Source organism: Lipotes vexillifer, unplaced genomic scaffold, assembly GCF_000442215.2.
Source record: "Lipotes vexillifer unplaced genomic scaffold, Lipotes_vexillifer_v1.1 scaffold634, whole genome shotgun sequence".
Lineage (NCBI taxonomy): Eukaryota > Metazoa > Chordata > Mammalia > Artiodactyla > Lipotidae > Lipotes > Lipotes vexillifer.
This window is the reverse complement of record NW_006781096.1, coordinates 1,544,838-1,566,370: the sequence shown is the minus strand read 5'-3', so window position 1 is coordinate 1,566,370 and position 21,533 is coordinate 1,544,838. Positions and strand designations below refer to the sequence as shown.

At 38.3% G+C, this 21,533-nt stretch overlaps 1 protein-coding gene across 1 annotated transcript in view; it reads right to left on the bottom strand.

The window, feature by feature from the left end:
- Nucleotides 1–355: 355 nt before the first annotated feature.
- Nucleotides 356–21,533, bottom strand: part of NVL (nuclear VCP like) — a 104,499-nt gene continuing 83,321 nt past the window's right edge. The window contains exons 21-23 of the mRNA XM_007454481.1: nt 20,931–21,019; nt 17,717–17,787; nt 356–538 (exon numbers count right to left, since the gene is read on the bottom strand). Of these exons, the coding sequence (XP_007454543.1) occupies nt 494–538; nt 17,717–17,787; nt 20,931–21,019 (205 nt within the window). The 3' untranslated portion in view covers nt 356–493. The remainder of the gene's footprint in view (nt 539–17,716; nt 17,788–20,930; nt 21,020–21,533) is intronic.

Sequence of the window (21,533 nt, the reverse complement as noted above, 5' to 3'; positions counted from 1 at the left end):
ATGGAGCCTGAGGACTACATGGTAGCAAAGTATCACAGCTGATGTCCTGATGTTGATGGCTGGTTATGGAGGGAAATATCCTGGTGTGTAGGAAGTGTACATTAAAGTATTTGTGGGTGATGGGGCATCAGGTTGGCCAATACTCTCAGATGGTTCGGGCGGCGGGGGAGTTCTTTCTATTGTGACTGCAACTTTCCTATAGTACAGTGAAGGTTGTTTCAAAATGAACATTCTAATTAGAAAAGGTATCTGTTATTTTATTTTGACAGTTAAAAATTTTTTTCTTTTTCTTAAACAGGAGGTATAGGGTGTTTCCGTACAAGGTTGGCCAGATGGGAAGAATCTTTAGCTCTGACTTGGCCTCATTAATTTGAGCATAAAATGCTTACGTGAGACCACATCTGTGTCAAGCTGAAAGTGGACAGCTCAGAGCACGTGGGTACCTCTGGCAGCTCGATGCACTGGACTCCCTGAAGGCCTGCTGCTGGAGAAGTCACCGGCTGAGGGACCACTGCAGAGCTTCATACATCGCTTGATCCTGAGAGGAGAGGACAGAATATAGAGCTGGTCACTGTCTGACATGGGTTTACCTGTGTTCCCCAAAATTCAGATGTTGAAGTCCTCACCCCCAGTACCTCAGAGTGTGACTGGATTTGGAGACAGGGTCTTAAAAGTGGTGATTAAGTTAAAATGAAGTCATTAGGGTGGGCTCTACTACATCCAATACAACTTGGTGTCCTTATAAGAATAGATGATTAAGGACTTCCCTGGTGGCGCAGTGGTTAAGAATCCTCCTGCCAATGCAGGGGACATAGGTTTGAGCCCTGGTCCAGGAAGATCCCACATGCTGCAGAGCAACTAAGCCCGTGCGCCACAACTACTGAGCCTGTGCTCTAGAGCCCACGAGCCACAACTATGAGACTGCGTGCCACAACTACTGAAGGCTGCGCGCCTAGAGCCCATGCTCTGCAACAAGAGAAGCCACAGCAACGAGAAGTTGTGTGCGGCAATGAAGAATAGCCCCCGCTCGCCACAACTAGAGAAAGCCCACATGCAGCAACGAAGACCCAACACAGCCAAAAATAAATAAATAAATAAATTAAAAAAGAAGAGATGATTAAGACACAGACATGCACAGAGGGAAGACCATGTAAAGACACAGGGAGAAGACCGTCATCTCCAAACAGGGTCCAGAAGAAACCAACCCTGCCAGTACCTTGACCTTGGACTTCTAATTTCCAGATCTGTGAGAAAATAAATTTCTGTGGTTTAAGCCACCCAGTTGGTGGTACTTTGTTATAGCAATTGGAGCAAACAAAGAGAGGTGGCCTTACCTCCCTGATTTAAATTCCATACACACTCCTTTTTACAGGGAATGCCCATGACTCTTATAACTGTTGACTAAAGTTTGCTATAAAAATCAGATTAGAAGATTCTTATGTCTATATCTATTTAATGAAGAAAGCAAAATTCTAAACTGTACTGGGTCCAGATGAGAATGGGAAGCAGAAGCAGAGGCTTCTTATACTACATTAACATTTGTAAGAAATGCCAGAGCATTTTCCAATTGGTGGTATCATTTTACATTTTCAGTAACAATGTATGAGAGTTCTAGTTGCTTCACATCCCTGCCACCATTTGGTGCTGTCAGTCTTTTATTTATTTATGTATATATTTTTGGCCGCGTTGGGTCTTTGTTGCTGTGTGCGGGCTTTCTCTAGTTGCGGCGAGTGGGGGCTACTCTTTGTTGCAGTGCGCGGGCTTCTCATTGCGGTGGCTTCTTTTGTTGCGGAGCACGGGCTCTAGGCATGTGGGCTTCAGTAGTTGTGGCACACGGGCTTAGTTGCTCCGCGGCATGTGGGATCTTCCTGGACCAGGGCTCGAATCCATGCCCCCTGCATTGGCAGGAGGATTCTTAACCACTGAACCACCAGGGAAGTCCTGTTGGCAGTCTCTTAAATTTTAGTCATTCTGGTAGATGTGTAGTGGATTCTCACTGTGGTCACACTAACTTGTTTTTTTTTTTTTTTTGGTGAGGCTGTGGAGCAACAAGAATTCTCATCTATTGCTGGTGGGAATGCAAAATGGTACAGCCATTCTGGAAGACAGTTTGGCAATTTCTTACAAAACTAAACATGCTCTTACTAGAAAATCCAGAAATCATGCTCCATGGTATTTAACCAATTGAGTTGAAAATGTATGTCCACAAAAAAACATGCACACAAATGTTTATAGCAGCTTTATTCATAATTGCCCAAACCTGAAAGCAACCAAGATGGCCTTCAGTGTGTGAATGGATAAATTATGGCACATCCAGACAATGGAACATTTAGTGCTAGAAAGAAGTGGACTATCAAGCCATGAAGGACAGAGAGGAACCTTAAATGCATATCACTGTGAAAGAAGTCAACCTGAAAACACTAATGTATGATTCCAACTGTAGGACATTCTGGAAAAGGCAAAACAACAGAGACAGTAAAAATATCAGGGGTTGGGGGAGGGAGTGTTGAGCACAGAGCAGTGAAACTATACTGTAAGACACTACGGTGGTAGATTTATGTCATTACATATTTGTCAAATCCCATAGAACAGCGGTCCCCAACCCCTGGTACTGGTCCATGGCCTGTTACGAACCGGGCCACACAGCAGGAGGTGAGCGGCAGGTAAGCGAGCAAAGCTTTATCTGTGTTTGCAGCCGCTCCCCATCACTCGCATTACTGCCTGAGCTCCGCCTCCTGTCAGCATTATGGTGAGTTGTATAATTATTTCATTATATATTACAATATAATAATAATAGAAATAAAGTGTACAATAAATGTAATGCACTTGAATCATCCCAAAACCATACCCCCCACCCCCGCCGGTCCGTGGAAAAACTGTCTTCCACGAAACCAGTCCCTGGTGCCAAAAAGGTTGAGGACCGCTGCCGTAGAATGTACAACACAAAGAATGAATCCCAATGTAAACTATGGGCTTTGGGTGATAAAGATGTGTCAACGTAGGTTCAACAAATGTAAAACTCCTGGTACAGGATGCAGATAGTAGGGGAATTGGGGTATGTGTGCCGCGTGCACAGCAATATTTGGGAACTCTGTATTTTCTGCTCAATTTTTCTGAAAGCCTAGAACTGTTAAAAAAAAAACATTAAAACAAACCCAAATTATATTCTATATAGCGAAACACTTGAAGCAGCGGTAGCAGTCACTTTTTGGCAAACCTCAAGTACAGAATCCAGACACTGACATCTGTACTCAAGGCATCAGGCAGCAGTGAGGATGGCTCGAACAAAGCAGAGCAGTCATTGGGATGCAAGTCAATCTAGCTGTGGACTCTCCACCATTTATTCTTTTTTTCTGATTACTAGTAATAAGGCTATAATCAAACTTCCCAAAAACAAAAGTCCAGGACCAGATAGCTTGACTGTTGAATTCTAACAAACATTTTTTTTAAACCGAGGTAAAACTGGTATATAACATTATATTAGTTGCAGACATACAACATAATACAATATTTGTGTATACTACAGAGTGATCGCCACTCTCTGTGGTCACACTAACATTTTAAGTGTTGGAAGGCAATTCCATTCCTGTACACTTAACCCCAAGAAATGTTTGCAGTATGTTTTTGTTTTTCCAACTCTTTAAAATCTTAAAGAAAACATCTGCTTTTGTTAAATTATTCTTTTGAATAAGTAAAATGTTCATAAGATTCAAAAATATAGAAACAGTTATAAAGTGAAGAATGTCTCTTTCCTACTCTACCCCCCGTCAATGCATCCTCCTCCTGCATATGCAAGCAAACAAGAATTGTCATTATTTTTTCCTTTTTCCTCTTTTTTATATAACAGTGGCATTTCATCCACATGATTTGTACTCTTTAATGTAAACATATTTAACAATATATTTAGGAGATATTCTTCAGTCTTTTTATAGTAGTTATGTCATAATTAATTATATCATTTAGAGTCAAACTTCAGCTATTACTACATACAATACTCCAACTAATAACTATATTTCTGAGGAAAGTTGCTGGGTCAAGCTTTGTTGTGATTATAATTCGGGCCATGCAAAAAGGCCATACTGAGCAACACCTCATCAGTTATGCATGAGCAACTGTTTCCTCATATCCTGGACAACAGGGTGTGATCAAGTTTTGAGATTTTTGCCAACTGACAGGTAAAAAGTGGTATCTTAGTTGCTTTTCTTTTACTACCAGTAAATGGAGAATTTTTCCATATGTTTAACAAGCTCATTTCCTTTTCTGTGAAGGGCCTGTTCATATTCTTTGCCCATTTTTAAAAAATCTTATCAATTTCTAGTCATCTTCTATGTGTGCAGGAGATTAGCCCTTTGTGATATGAGCTGCAAATATTTTTCATTTGGTCATTTGTCCTCTGAAAACATTTTTTTTTAACTAAGAAGTTTTTATTTTTATGTATCAGATTCTTCCACCTTTTCACTTATGGTGGCTGGGTTTTATGTTGAGAGAAAAAAAGGAACTCCCTACTTGAGGTTATAGAAAAATCTCCCTGTTTTCTTCTAATATTCTGATGGTTTTAGTTTTTACATTTAAATCGTTGATTTATTTGGAATTTATCCTGGTACAAAGTATGAGTTCAACTTTAATTTTTTAAGATGGCTTCCCCATTGTCCCAATATTAATCACTGAATCGTCTCCTTACTGGTACTGGTGTGAGGAACATTATACATTACATCTTTTTATATAAATTATGTATTATATTAGGATCCGTTCCTGAACTTTATATCCTGCTCCATTTGTCTGTCGATTCATGTGTCACTACTTCAGAGTTTTAGTTACTGAGGCTTTTGAAAACACATAGTGGTTTTTTAGGCCCCACCCCCAGCTTGATCTTTCTGGAGTTTTTCTGGCTCTTCAGTTTGCTTATTTTTCAATATAAACTTTAGGGTGCCTCTGTCTGGTTTCAAAAACAAAATAAGGAAAATTAAAAAGACCAAGAGCAGAGCCATTGAAATAATTTTGAATAATGCCAAGTGGCCGTAGCACTAATGGTTTCTTCTTTGCCTACTAGATTGGGGAAAGTCAAATCAACAAGATTGTCTTGTACTGCCAAGGGAACAGCCCACAAGTCTGATCACAGTGTTCTCTCTTCTAGCATGATGCAAGTAAGACTTGAGGGAAGGCATGGAGGAGTGGAGAGTTTAAAAACATTTATAGAAATTGCAAGCTAAATTCATGGAAATTAGCAATAACATATTCTTTTACATGTATTATGTTTTTGACTTTTTAAAAAATGAGTTTACCATCATTATATTTTATTCTAACGATAATCCCATGACAAAGGAAGAACAGATGTTATCTCTCTCTAACAAATCAGAATACTGCAACAGAGAAAGGGCAAATATACCATTCAAGAAGGAAAACCTCTTCTGGACTGCAGGAAGGATACCTCTGGTTTGGAAGATGAATTAAAAAAAATAATGTCTGGGCTTCCCTGGTGGAGCAGTGGTTGAGAGTCCGCCTGCCGATGCAGGTGACAAGGGTTCGTGCCCCAGTCTGGGAAGATCCCACATGCCACGGAGCGGCTGGGCCCGTGCGCCATGGCCGCTGAGCCTGCGCGTCCGGAGCCTGTGCTCCGCAACGGGAGAGGCCACAACAGTGAGAGGCCCGCGTACCGCAAAAAAGAAAAAAAAAAATTTCATTACACTTAAAAATGATCTATAGGGCTTCCCTGGTGGCAAAGTGGTTGACAGTCCGCCTGCCGATGCAGGGGACGCGGGTTTGTGCCCCGGTCCAGGAGGATCCCACATGCCGCGGAGCGGCTGGGCCCGTGAGCCATGGCCGCTGAGACTGCGCGTCCGGAGCCTGTGCTCCGCAACGGGAGACGCCACAACAGTGAGAGGCCCGCGCACCGTAAAAAATAAAATAAAATAAAATAAAATAAAATAAAATAATGTCTGTATACTTATTTCAGTGATTTTTCAAGCACCACTCTCTCTCTCTCTCTCTTTTTTGGCTGCACCACGTGGCTTCCAGGATCTTAGTTCCCTGACCAGCGATCGAACCCAGGCCCTCGGCAGTGAAAGCACCAAGTCCTAACCACTGGACCGACTCCCCTCAACTACCTCTCAAACCGTGTCAAAGGTGAACAGAAAACAGGTATTAGTGAAATGCTGAATTAACTCTGAAATAGGATAAAAGGGCCTCTGTATTTCAACACCACTGCTAAATAATATATGTAAAGACATTTTAAGCATGCTTTGCTTATAGCCAGATTAAAGCAATTCCTTTTTAAATAATAAAATAACATTTTAAGTTATAAAACACTATTTTTGTAGAAATATAAAGAAAATACAGATCAGCAAAAAAAAAAAATTAATCCTTAATTTCCAAAGATAACTATTATTACTATTTTGGCCTTACAGATCTTTTAAATTATTATTTTTTAAGTATTTAATTTTTAAAGATAGATAATACATTCACGTGGTTCAAAATTCAAACAGGATGAAAGGTCAACTTTCACACCTCTGTCCTCCAGTTACTCAGTTTCTTTTCCCACAAGCAACCACTGTTAGTTTCAGAAGTAATAATTTCGTAAGGGCCAGTTAATATGCCAAACAAGGAAAGTAGTCTCTTTACCTTAATGTTGTGCCTTATTTTTTTAAAAGATCAAACAAAGTAATAATCAGCTTGGTCATCTGTCTCATTTATCATTTACTCAAAATTCATACCATGCCTACCTCCAAAAGAGAAGTTATATCTTCTTATTCACTAGCGTAGTTTCCAGAGATCAAATACTTAAACATTTATGATCACCAAAAATATTAAAGAGAATATATTAGAATCAAGTAGCATCACCAGGGCATACATGTAGCCTTCCAAGGGATGTTCCTAAGAGGATAAAAAAAATTCTACTGTGTGTGGAATTATAGGTCCAGTTTTTTAATAAAATCAGTCATATGGCCTTTGTCATACTGTAGTTGATACCTTTGAAGCAAAAGCTGTTTGCAAACAATTTTCTAACATTAACAGAATTGAGTGACCAGGTTAATATGTATTCTATGTATACATCTATGGTAGTGCTTACCATACAACTCTTAATTGCTCAAAATGGTTCCTAATCCACGTCTTATGTGATTTTAAATATATCTTGTGAGTCTAGCACAGAGGCTGGCATATGTACAGTAGGTATGTGATGTTTATGGATGGATGGGATCTTAGGCAACTCAATACACAGCTAGAGGCAAGAGGGGCTAAGGAAGTGTTTCTCTCATAAATGTCAATGTGACAGACTTGATCAAGCAAATGGATGAACCACATAATCCTGAGTGGGAAGAAGAGAATCAATGTGTTCCGGCCAGTGGGTGCGAAAAACACTAAAACAACGAGTTAATAAAACAGGAGAGTTTCTATGGTGTGGCTTTAATAGAGGAGGAAAAAAAAAATTATAATTTATGTTTGAGTGAGGTTTCCTTCCTGACATCTGAACAATGCCATAGTAGGCAGAGTGAAAAGGCTATAATTTGAGATAATAGCTGGGAAAATAATCTCAAGGTCTCAACATTTATTAATAGTTAACCTAGCCTCAGGTCTCTGGTGAGCAGTTATTACTGAAAAAAACAAACCAGCAAAATAAGTTATGCTTCATAGGTCTATGAAGTGACACATATTGGACAATCTGAGTTAATTGAGGGGAGAATCTGAGTTAATTGAGGGGAGAGAATTAACAGTGACTGAGAAGCAATTGGCAAAAAGAGTTCAATCTTCTTTGTTGGGATATCTGTCATAACAAATTACCAGTCTATTAAGTCTTCTTAGGACCACAATAGGACATGGCCTCTCACCAGAAACTAGGACAGGGCAGGTATCTTCAGATGGAGCCTAAAAGTTTGGTACCAATGAAGTGGGAATGAATGAGGAATACGGGTAGAGACTCAGAGAAGGAATATTTGCTCATGTGTTCACTTTCCACCCTCAACTGGTTACCAAGGATTTACTGGGTCAGGTGACACGTTGCTGCATTTGGCCTCTAAACTACACCCTACTATCATGTCAGCCAATTGCTGGACACGGAATCCACTTCACACGCCGTTGTTGTCCAACCTCAAATTAACAACCATGTGGCACCTGGGAGCCAACTGCTTCAAGGAAGGAGAAGGCACGAGCTAGTAGGAATGATTTACCCGGCAGGAGAGCATGATGAATATTTCAGAACTGTAAAGACCAGCTCTGTGGACTTTGGGAGAGAATGTGCACACCCTTCTTTCAGTTTTCTTTTTCCTTTTTTGACATCTCCTGATCATTTATTTAATGTTAACTCACTTCAAAGCAACTGCTATCCCTGTAAGTATGTCTGAAATGTTAAAATGTAGTAAGTGTTCTTTTTACATTTAACAAAATCTAGTGATTCTCTTTTAGCGTGAAAAGACTCAAAATCCCAACCCTGCTGCTAACAAGTCAATTAACTTGATGCCAGTGTCTTATCTACAGCTTTTCATTCTAGGGCTTGAAGTCAAAAAACTATGCCCTTTAGAATCTGCCTGGCCAGAGTATCTAATTTCCTAGTGAGTCATAGTGATTGGTTTTGTCATGGGCTCTAACCTGAGCTGGACTAATCACAGGCTCCCTGAAACTCTCCTGCCAGAACTATCAGGGAATTCTCTTGCTCTGGGGGTTAATAAACCCCCTGTATGTCTGGGCCTGCAGGCAGCCATCTTCCCCCATGAGATGAAGCAATGAGGTTTCTGGATCTAGCATGCCTGAAGCCAGCAGTACTCTCAACTTCCTTGTTATGTGGACCAATGAGTTCCTCTTTTTTCCCACTTACATTAGTTTGAGTTGGGTTTCTGTAATTTACAACTAAAAGAGCCCTAATATTAAAAGTAGAAAGAGGTGGCTGATAAATGAGCTGCTAAACCTTATGTTCAGAAAAATATCTCAACAAATGCCACACCTTTCTTTTGGTTTGATATGCTTTTCTTTTGGTCTGATTTTTGAAATGGATTTTATTGGACCATACAACTCCTCTAATTTCAACTGAATTCTCCTAAATCAGAAGGAAGAAGTTCTTCTAAAAATAGAGCTGGCATATAATCCAGCAATCCCACCCTGGGGCATATATCCAGAAAAAAACTATAGTTCGAAAAGATATATGTACCCCAATGTTCACAGCAGCACTATTTACAACAATCAAGACATGGATGCAACCTAAATGTCCATCAACAGATGAATGGATAAAGAAGATGTGGTATATATATACAATGGAACACTACTCAGCCATAAAAAAGAATGAAATAATGCCATTTGCAGCAACATGGATACACCTAGAGATTATCGTACTAAGTGAAGTAAGTCAGATAAAGACAAATACCATATGATATTACTTATATATAGAATCTAAAATATGATACAGATGAACTTATTTACAAAACAGAAACACTCACAGACACAGAAAACAAACTTATGGCTACCAAAGGGGCTATAAAGGGGAAGGATAAATTAGGAGTCTGGGATTGCAGATACAAACTACTATAAATAAAATAAACAACAAGGTCCTACTGTGTAGCACAGGGAACTATATTTAGTATTTTATAATAAACCATAAAGGAAAAGAAAATGAAAAAGAATACATATACATACATATCATATACATATATATATCTGAATCACTTTGCTGAACACCAGAAACTAACACAACATTGTAAATCAACTACACTTCAATTAAAAAAAAAAATTTAAGGAAGGAAGAAGTTCTTTGGTACAGCTTTGAACTGTGAAGGACTAGAACCAGAACCAGAAAGGACTGAGCCCCCAATAAACATGACGTTAACACTGGTTTCAAATTTGCCTGCGAAGAGTAAGCAAAGGTGGTAAAATAAAGATTTAATCTTTAATTATTATAGCTGCAAGGATGAAAACGTGGCCAAATTTAAGGACAGGCCAAACAATTTTCAAATTCTGCATGACATTTTTGTAGGCATCTGTAATAAAATTACTTGAACATTGAACATAGAAGCTTTTCAAAATTACAGCAAGCAAATTAGAGAAAGAAGAACAAAAAAACCCCAAAGTTAGCAGAAGGAAAGAAATCATAAAGATCAGATCAAAAATAAGGGAAAAAGAAATGAAGGAAACGATAACAAAGATCAATAAAACTAAAAGCTGGTTCTTTGAGAAGATAAACAAAATTGATAAACCATTAGCCAGACTCATCAAGTAAAAAAGGGAGAAGACTCAAATCAATAGAATTAGAAATGAACCAGGAGAAGTAACAACTGACACTGCAGAAGTACAGAGGATCATGAGAGATTACTACAAGCAACTCTATGCCAATAAGATGGACAACCTGGAAGAAATGGACAAATTCTTAGAAATGCACAACCTGCCAAGATTGAACCAAGAAGAAACAGAAAATACGAACAGATCAATGACAAGCACTGAAATTGAAACTGTGATTAAAAATCTTCTAACAAAAGCCCAGGACAGATGGCTTCACAGGCAAATTATATCAAACCTTTAGAGAAGAGCTAACACCCATCCTTCTCAAACTCTTCCAAAATATAGCAGAGGGAGGAACACTCCCAAACTCATTCTACGAGGCCACCATCACCCTGATAGCAAAACCAGACAAAGATGTCACAAAAAAGAAAACTACAGGCCAATATCACTAATGAACACAGATGCAAAAATCCTCAACAAAACACTAGCAAACAGAATCCAACAGCACATTAAAAGGATCACACACCATCATCAGGTAGGGTTTATTCCAGGAATGCAAGGATTCTTCAATACATGCAAACCAATCAACGTGATACACCATATTAACAAACTGAAGGAGAAAAACCATATGATCATCTCAATAGATGCAGAGAAAGCTTTTGACAAAATTCAACACCCATTTATGATAAAAACCCTGCAGAAAGCAGGCACAGAGGGAACTTTCCTCAACATAATAAAGGCCATATATGACAAACCCACAGCCAACATTGTCCTCAATGGTGAAAAACTGAAACCATTTCCACTAAGATCAGGAACAAGACAAGGTTGCCCACTCTCACCACTACTATTCAACATAGCTTTGGAAGTTTTAGCCACAGCAATCAGAGAAGAAAAAGAAATAAAAGGAATCCAAATTGGAAAAGAAGAAGTAAAGCTGTCACTGTTTGCAGATGACATGATACTATACATAGAGAATCCTAAAGATGCTACCAGAAAACTACTAGAGCTAATCAATGAATTTGGTAAAATAGCAGGATACAAAATTAACGCACAGAAATCTCTGGCATTCCTATACACTAATGATGAAAAATTTGAAAGTTAAATCAAGAAAACACTTCCATTTACCACTGCAGCAAAAAGAATAAAATACCTAGGAATAAACCTACCTAAGGAGACAAAAGACCTGTATACAGAAAAGTATAAGACACTGATGAAAGAAATTAAAGATGATACAAACAGATGGACAGATATACCTTGTTCTTGGATTGGATGAATCAACATTGTGAAAATGACTCTACTACCCAAAGCAATCTATAGATTCAATGCAATCCCTATCAAACTACCACTGGCATTTTTCACAGAACTAGAACAAAAAATTTCACAATTTGTATGGAAACACAAAAGACCCCGAATAGCCAAAGCAATCTTGAGAACAAAAAATGGAGCTGGAGGAATCAGGCTGCCTGACTTCAGACTATACTACAAAGCTACAGTAATCAAGACAGTATGGTACTGGCACAAAAACAGAAAGATAGATCAATGGAATAGGATAGAAAGCCCAGAGATAAACCCATGCACATATGGTCACCTTATCTTTGATAAAGGTGGCAGGAATATACAGTGGAGAAAGGACAGCCTCTTCAATAAGTGGTGCTGGGAAAATTGGATAGGTACATGTAAAAGTATGAGATTAGATCACTCCCTAACACCATACACAAAAATAAGCTCAAAATGGATTAAAGACCTAAATGTAAGGCCAGAAACTATCAAACTCTTAGAGGAAAACATAGGCAGAACACTCTATGACATAAATCACAGCAAGATCCTTCTTGACCCATCTCCTAGAGTAATGGAGATAAAAACAAAAATAAACAAATGGGACCTAATGAAACTTCAAAGCTTTTGCACAGCAAAGGAAACCATAAACAAGACCAAAAGACAGCCCTCAGAATGGGAGAAAATATTTGCAAATGAATCAACTGACAAAGGATTAATCTCTAAAATTTACAGGCAGCTCATGCAGCTCAATAACAACAAAAAAACAAACAACGCAATCCAAAAATGGGCAGAAGACCTAAACAGACATTTCTCCAAAGATATACAGACAGCCAACAAACAGATGAAAGAATGCTCAACATCATTAATCATTAGAGAAATGCAAACCAAAACTACAATGAGATATCATCTCACACCAGTCAGAATGGCCATCATCAAAAAATCTAGAAACAATAAATGCTGGAGAGGGTGTGGAGAAAAGGGAACACTCTTGAACTGTTGGTGGGAATGTAAATTGATACAGCCACTCTGGAGAACAGTATGGAGGGTTCCTTAAAAAACTAAAAATAGACTTACCATACGATCCAGCAATCCCACTACTGGGCATATACCCTGAGAAAATCATAATTCAAAAAGAGTCATGTATCAAAATGTTCATTGCAGCTCTATCTACAATAGCTAGGACATGTAAGCAACCTCAGTGTCCATCAACAGATGAATGGATAAAGAAGATGTGGCACATATATACAATGGAATATTACTCATCCATAAAAAGAAACGAAATTGAGCTATTTGTAATGAGGTGGATAGACCTAGAGTCTGTCATACAGAGTGAAGTAAGTCAGAAAGAGAAAAACAAATACTGTATGCTAACACATATATATGGAATCTAAGGAAAAAAAGAAAGGTCATGAAGAACCTAGGGGTAAATAAAGACACAGACCTACTAGAGAATGGACTTGAGGATATGGGGAGGGGGAAGGGTAAGCTGTGCCAAAGTGGGAGAGTGGCATGGACATATATACACTACCAAACGTAAAATAGATAGCTAGTGGGAAGCAGCTGCATAGCACAGGGAGATCAGCTCGGTGGTTTGTGACCACCTAGAGGGGTGGGATAGGGAGGGTGGGAGGGAGGGAGACGCAAGAGGGAAGAGATATGGGAACATATGTATATGTATAACTGATTCACTTTGTTTTTTTTTCTTTTTTTTTTTGAGGTACGCGGGCCTCTCACTGTTTTGGCCTCTTCTGTTGTGGAGCACAGGCTCCGGATGGGCAGGCTCAGCGGCCATGGCTCAGAGGTCCAGCCGCTCTGCAGCATGTGGGATCTTCCCGGACTGGGGCACGAACCCGTGTCCCCTGCATCAGCAGGCGGCCCCTCTACCACTGCACCACCAGGGAAGCCCTGATTCACTTTGTTATAAGGTAGAAACTAACACACCATTGTAAAGCAATTATACTCCAATAAAGATGTTAAAAAAAAAAATTACAGCAAGCAAATACAAACAAGTTTCTAGAAAATGGAAGTGATCTTTTTAGAGGTAAAGAAAGTAAAAGAGTGACAAATCAGGAGCTATCCCAAGTCAATATAGAAAAACCAATTGATGCTGTGACCACCTAGAGGGGTGGGATAGAGAGGGTGGGAGGGAGACGCAAGAGAGGAGATATGGGGATATATGTATATGTATAGCTGATTCACTTTGTTATAAAGCAGAAACTATTATACTACTAGAAAAAAAGCAAAGGAGAACATTTTTGCAAACTTAGGATAGTCAAGGTTTCTTATGACAGAAGCACACAAATTATAAAAAAAAAAAGATAAATTGAATTTCATCTAAATTAAAAACTTCTGCTCTTCAATAGATGCCTTTAGAAAATAAAAAGGTCAACAACAGGTTAGGAGAAAATATCCTCAATATGCATATCTGATAAAAGGCTTCTACCTAAGATAAACTAAGAATTTGTACAACTGAATAATAAGGAAACAACTCAATTTTTTAAGAGCAAAAGATGAGGACACAAAATAAGATATCCAAATGACCAACAAGCATATGAAAAAATGCTCAACATTTTAGTCATTAGGGAAACACACATTTAGACCACAAAAGGATACTATTCCACATCCAGTAGAATGGCTAAAATTAAAAGCCTGAAAATATTTAAGTGTTGGTGAGACTGTGAGCCAACTAGAACTCTCATAAAATGTAAAACGGTATTACAGCCACTTTGCAAAGAAGGCTGGAAGTTCTCTATAAAGTTAAACATAAATTCACCATAAGACCCACCAATTCCTCTCCTGGTCATTTTTTTTTTCTTTAATATGTATTTATTTATTTATTTGGCTGCATCGGGACTTAGTTGCGGCATGTGGGATTTTTTAGTTATGGCATGTGAACTCTTAGTTGCAACATGTGGGATCTAGTTCCCTGACCAGGGATTGAACTGGGGTCCCCTGCATTGGGAGCATGGTCTTAGCCAGTGGACCACCAAGGAAGTCCCCTCTCTTGGTTATTTACTCAAGAGAAATAAAAACACATGTTCCCTTCCCCCCCCCCCCCGCCAAAAAAAAACCCCACACACATTCAGAGCACCATTATCCATAAGAGCCAAAAAGTGGAAACAACTGAAGTGTCCACCAACAGGGGAAAGGATAAACAAATTGTGGCATATTCATATAATGGGAAACTACTCAGCAAGAGGATAGATCAAGCTAGTGAAAAACAGAGCAAAGTGGATGAGTCTCTAAAACAATAAACTGAGCAAAAGAAGCCAGACAAATGAGTATGTATTGTATGACTGCATGTATGACTGCATTTACATCAAGTTCTAAAACAGGCAAAGTTTGAGCATGATGACAGATCAGGGGTTACCTAGAGCAGCGTTTAAAAAGGGACTGACAACTACAAAAGAACACAAGGGACTTTCTGAAGTGATTAAAATGTCCTCTATATTGACTGTAGTGTTGGTTACATTTGCCAAAACGTATGGAACTGTACTTGTGCATTACATAGTAAATTAAATTTCAATTAAAAAAAGTTAGGTTGGGCCTTTTCCCTGGTGGCGCAGTGGTTGAGAGTCCGCCTGCCGATGCAGGGGAGCCCTCAGCCTCCCAACCCCAGTGAAGCCTCCTGCATGGTCTGTGACCATAGCTCAGATCCCCAGGCTCCGGGAGGTTCCTGGAGATGTGCTGTCCACTGAGCATAATCAAATTGTGAATAAACATAATAAACATCAGCTCTGTAAAAAAAAAAAAAAAAAAAAAAAAAAAAAGTAAGGTTACAGGATGAGAGTGCCAAATGTAGAGCTATGTCAGTATGTCCTAATTCTTGAAAAGCCTCAAAACTTGGCTGTAGATAAGAAACAATTTCAATTAAAAAGATGTTTTTTAATGACTAAATCTTTGGGAGGACACATATAAGTACTCTCTTGTTGATAAGAATTAAAACTTCCAGTAAGATTAACTGTAAAACTGTTTCTGATTTTAATTAATAAGATTATCTTATTCAAAGATATTCAGTAAAATAAAAACATTTCCTCTAGTATACAAAAATGCCTGAGAGGTCAAAGCAGACTTTCGTTTCTCCAAATATGGTAGAAGACCCAGTCCAAGTTCAGCAGACTTGACTTTACTCTAGCAGAAAAAGGAGTAAGTCATAGGCCTAAAAGATACCACCACCAGCCCAAACCCCTTAACTGATTATTTTAGTTAAAAGTGATAAGATGGCCAACTAACTTAGAGCATTTACACCAAGACCGGAGGCACTGGAACAAAGCAACCCATCGCATATATTGGGTTGGCCAAAAAAGTTCGTTCAGGTTTTTCTGTAAGATGTTATGGAAAAACCTGAACGAACTTTTTTGGCCAACCCATTAAGTGTTTGAACTTGGACTTAAGTGTTTTCAATGAGTAATCATAAACACTGAGCCTGGAGTAATAAATGGCAAACAATTTAAAGGAATTTTTAGTATAGTCAATAAACAGGATCTCGTGGCTAAGGCACATTCTAGGAGTTCGGAAACACAAGATATCCAAGTGAACAAAACTTATCACAACAGTTTTCAACTTACGCATTTCTTAGGGTTGGATATTTTGTTGCTCTCTTTGTAAGTGTCATAGTAACCTGACTTCACTTAATAGCAAATATTTAACTTATTACAAACAGAATACCTCAACACAGTAAGAAATAAATATAGGAAAATCTGGTAGTTTTTGTAAGGACAAGTCACAGTGATTTTTAACCCTTCTCTGACCTTATGGTGAAGGTATTTTTAGTCTCCTGAAACTACGAGTAAGTTCATAGTGCTTAGTGCTTAGTCTGGGCAGCTTAGGTTGAAGAAGATAAGAAATTATTTGTTTAAAAGGGTGAAATGAAGCAGGTCCAATAATACTTGAATGAGACTGATTAAAAATTCTGAGCTTGTGGAAACAGACACAAAAGGTCGTTTTCTCTTTGTGTTTAGTCTCTAAAAACATTCAACATTACAGTCTCTCAAGAACACTCTCACAGAGGCAACTGTTTTGCTCGTCTTCATGAGTTCACATACCTACTACTCTCAATTCTAGTCGCTTTTCTCTTATACCTTTAAGAGCACTGCTTACAACCCAATCCAAAAATGGGCAGACGACCTAAATAGACATTTCTCCAAAGAAGATATACAGGCTGCCAACAAACACATGAAAGAATGCTCAACATCATTAATCATTAGAGAAATGCAAATCAAAACTACAATGAGATATCATCTCACACCGGTCAGAATGGCCATCATCAAAAAATCTAGAAACAATAAATGCTGGAGAGGGTGTGGAGAAAAGGGAACCCTCTTGCACTGTTGGTTGGCATGTAAATTGATACAGCCACTATGAAGAACAGTAATGGAGGTTCCTTAAAAAACTAGAAATAGAACTACCATATAAGCCAGCAACCCCACTACTGGGCATATACCCTGAGAAAACCATAATTCAAAAAGAGTCATGGGGCTTCCCTGGTGGCGCAGTGGTTGAGAGTCCGCCTGCCCATGGAAACAACCTAAGTGCCCGTCGTCGGATGAATGGATAAAGAAGATGTGGCACATATATACAATGGAATATTACTCAGCCATAAAAAGAAACGAAATTGAGCTATTTGTAATGAGGTGGATAGATCTAGAGTCTGTCATACGGAGTGAAGTAAGTCAGAAAGAGAAGGACAAATACCGTATGCTAACACATATATATGGAATTTAAGAAAAAAAAATGTTATGAAGAACCTAGGGGTAAAACAGGAATAAAGACAGAGACCTACTGGAGAACAGACTTGAGGATATGGGGAGGGGGAAGGGTGAGGTGTGTTAGGGCGAGAGAGAGACATGGACATATATATACTAACAAACGTAAGGTAGATAGCCAGTGGGAAGCAGCCGCATGGCACAGGGAAACCGGCTCGGTTCTTTGTGGCTGTCTGGAGGGGTGGGATAGGGAGGGTGGGAGGGAGGGAGACGCAAGAGGGAAGAGATATGGGAACATATGTATATGTATAACTGATTCACTTTGTTATAAAGCAGAAACTAACACACCATTGTAAAGCCATTTTGTTATAAAGCAGAAACTAACACACCATTGTAAAGCAATTTTGTTATAAAGCAGAAACTAACACACCATTGTAAAGCAATTTTGTTATAAAGCAGAAACTAACACACCATTGTAAAGCAATTATACCCCAATAAAGATGTTGAAAAAAAAAAAAAGAAAGAGCACTGCTTACCTCTTTTGATACAGATGACTTTACTTTCTTGAAAGCTTCTTCAAAGTGCTTCTGACTAATCTTGAGTTCACCTGTGGAGCAAATGCATAAATACACATATCTGGGTACAGTATGCTAATTGTGATTTACAACTTAATTTCTCTTGAGAGACTTCTAAGCATTCAGGGGGAACACTGAGGAAATTAATGATGACACTGGTTCTACTCTTTTTCAGAACAATATTCAAGCTAGATATATTCTGCTCAAGAGTTTTTAGACACTTTTTAATTTTAATTTACTTTACATATACCTGACCACATTTAATTTTATATAAACATGTAATGTTTATAATATCCTATATTAAAAAGTGTAATCTTTTTATTTGTAATCTTTTTTCCCCCAGCAATCAAAACAGTTTATTGTGGAACAAATTATACCAAAAAGTACTTTGTCCAGACTTAATTAGAGGAAGATTCTTATCCTTTAAAGAAAACAGTTCATGTGTTTTGTTACTTCTTCTCCCCAGCTTTACTGAGATATTGTTGGTATATAACATTCAAGTTTAAGGAGTACAACATGATGATATGATGGGTGAATATACTGCAAAATAGTTATCACAGTAGGGTTAGTTAACACCTCTATCCCCTCATGATAGCTTTTTTATTTTTGTGGTGATAATTTTTAAGATCTACTTTCCAAACAACTTTCAAGTACAGTTGACCCTTGAACAATGCCAGGGTTAGGAGTGGTGACCCTCAGTCAAAAATCTGCATATAATGTTAAAGTTGGCCCTCCGAATCTGCGGTTCCATTATCCGCGGATTCAACTGAGTGTGGATTGTGTAGTGCTATACTACACATTTACTGAAAAGAATCCACGTGTAAGTAGATCTGCACAGTTTAAACCCATGTTGTTCAAGGGTTAACTGCATATAACATAGTATTGCTAATTAGTACACTGGATTCTCAGAACTTATTCATCTTGTAGCAGGAAGTTTGTAACCCTTGACCAGTATCTCCCCATCTTCCCCACCTTCTGCTCCTCAGATTTTAATGCAGTACCACCCAAAGAAAACTATCACTCATAAACAGATAACCCTTTGTTATCTTTGTACTGTTTACTTTAACTTAATGGCAATGTTCATGAAGAAGAACTAGAACTGTTCTCTTTCAGGATAATTCAAATAAATTTAACTAAGAATGGAAAGTAGAATTCCATAGTATTCAAGAGTGCATACACGTAATTAGATGTTATAGAATTATATCATAATACATAATATATATATAGGTCATATCACAACACTGGAATAGAAGGGTGTTTTAATTCCTTATAAGGTTATGCCATCACACAGTAAGAGAAATTTAATAACTAAATGTTAAATAAGGCTTGGTTTACAATTTTAATATGACAACTTAAGTGATGACAATTTATACTTAAAATTGTAAACTTTTATACAGATATTAAGATAGTGTATTTACCTAAAAGTAAAATACAATGTGTTGCTGAACAGGTCAAATGGAAGTTGAATGGCATTACCGATTTCAGGTTCTGTAAGATATCAGTGAAAAGTCCCTGAAGGGGTTTCCCTGGTGGCGCAGTGGTTGAGAGTCCGCCTGCCGATGCAGGGGACACGGGTTCGTGCCCTGGTCTGGGAAGATCCCACAAGCCGCGGAGCGGCTATGCCCGTGAGCCATGGCCGCTGAGTCTGCGCGTCCGGAGTCTGTGCTCCGCAACGGGAGAGGCCACAACAGTGAGAGGCCCGCGTACCTCAAAAAAAAAAAAAAAAAGTCCCTGAAGGACAGGCAGCTGCAAATTCAAACTGTAGCAAAGCAGGGATGTCAAAATTTGTTACACATGTTTATAAAGTAACATCCAATCAGAATTATTATTATTTTTTTTTTTTAAAAAACATTTATTTATTTATTTGGCTGTGCCAGGTCTCAGTTGCGGCACACAGGATCTTCGTTGCCATGTGTGGGATCTTCGCTGTGGCATGTGGGATCTTTAGTTGCGGCATGCGGAACCTAGTTCCCTGACCAGGGATCAAACCTGGGCCCCATGCATTGGGAGCATGGAGTCTTAACCACTGGACCACCAGGGAAGTCCCCAATCAGAATTATTAGTAGCAGCCAATACATATACAGAGGCCTGCTAATTTTTAGTGACAAACAATTCCATCAGATTCAGCTCTCAGGTAGCATACTACCACATAATGATTTCTTATAAGACATACTAATTTTGCTAATTATATCCCACCCACTTCCAAAATGAACTTAAAATAGCTTACAATAAAAGAAGTTCAGATAACTGAATCTTAAACAACCAAAAAAATGAGGGACTTCACAATCAAGATACGTGTGTTGACAACTCTAAGCTAAGCATATGCTGCTGCGACTGTAAAGGAAAGTTAGCTCCAAGATTTCTGGTAGCCAAAGAAAAAAGGGAAAAGAATAAAAGAAATAAATACGAATAAAGAAAGACATCTTCTGGGAAATCTACTGAATAAAAGGAGATCAACCTAGATGTGAACTTCAGATCAAAGTACAGGTTTTGAGGACAAGGCAGGTCTTTTGAAGAAGGTATTCGACAGTACTGTAAGGAAGACGGCCACACACTGCAACTGATCAAACAACTGTCCCAGGAACCAAGCAAAGTAGAGGCTATTTCTGTACTTGGCATGGTCGGCCTGCAGGTCACAAATGAATCATTTTGTAACCCAAATAATACAATCAAAGACACTGTCAAATGTGAAGAACAATGCAAAGCTGCTGACATGGCCCCAAAGGAAAATGTAAGTATATGGAAAGTTATTTCAATTTTTACTTCTTGTTTGTGTGTTTTCTAAGCTCTTCAATTTAGGCTACATTTTAACAGGCAAGTAGGTATCACCTTAGAAAAAGAATGAGAAAGTTTTCCAGTATTGGTAAATAGACCAAACTCATGATGAAGACAGTAAATGGACCTACTTGCCTAACTCTAAACATTTGTATATGATGATAAGGAAAGATAGAAAACATTTTATTAGGCACCAAATAACTTTGCTATTATTATAGTTGTCAGTCACAGAGGTTATGTAATATTCCAGAACAGCTGCTAAAGGTCTCATCAGAAAAATGTCAGTTTTAATATCACAGATGATAGATGTTAGAAAATGGACATTTTCCAGGTTAACAGTGATTTTAGGTATCCAGAGTCATAATTAACTAGAACTGAGAGATTCTGTAGAGAGCTGTACCTTTTTCACTTCCACTCTTCTGTCTTGCCATTTCCTGCTTCAAGGCACAGATAGAAGCCTCCCGTACCAAAGCAGAGAGATCTGCACCCCTGTAATAAAAGAACCGTTCTTACTCATTTATTCTTAGACGCTGCAAAAGCCCAGAAAAAAGTCTGACAGCAATTTCTTTTTAAGTCACATATTAAACAATCAGGAAAGACACTAACCAATAACGGTGGGATAAACTGATCATGGTCAGTAGGAAATAGCTTTCACCTAAAATATTTCTAACTTTCAGAAGAAAGGAAACTATAAAGGAAACAATGCAATGAATCATAAATATTCCCATGCTAATCACTATAGATACTAATGATAATATAAAAAGTCTAAAACAACCAGTCAGTAGAAAGCAACTTATACATTATTTATTGTAAAATTTTCATTCACAAGGCCCATGCTAAAGCGCTAACTGGCCCATTACCAGTATATACCAATAGTATATTACCTAATGTCTAAACTAAGCTTATATAAGAAATCATTTATGACCCTTAGTTCAAAAAAGGAAAATACAAAGACTAAAAAGTCTTTGATGCACTTGATTCAAGCTCAAGCTGAATGGATACA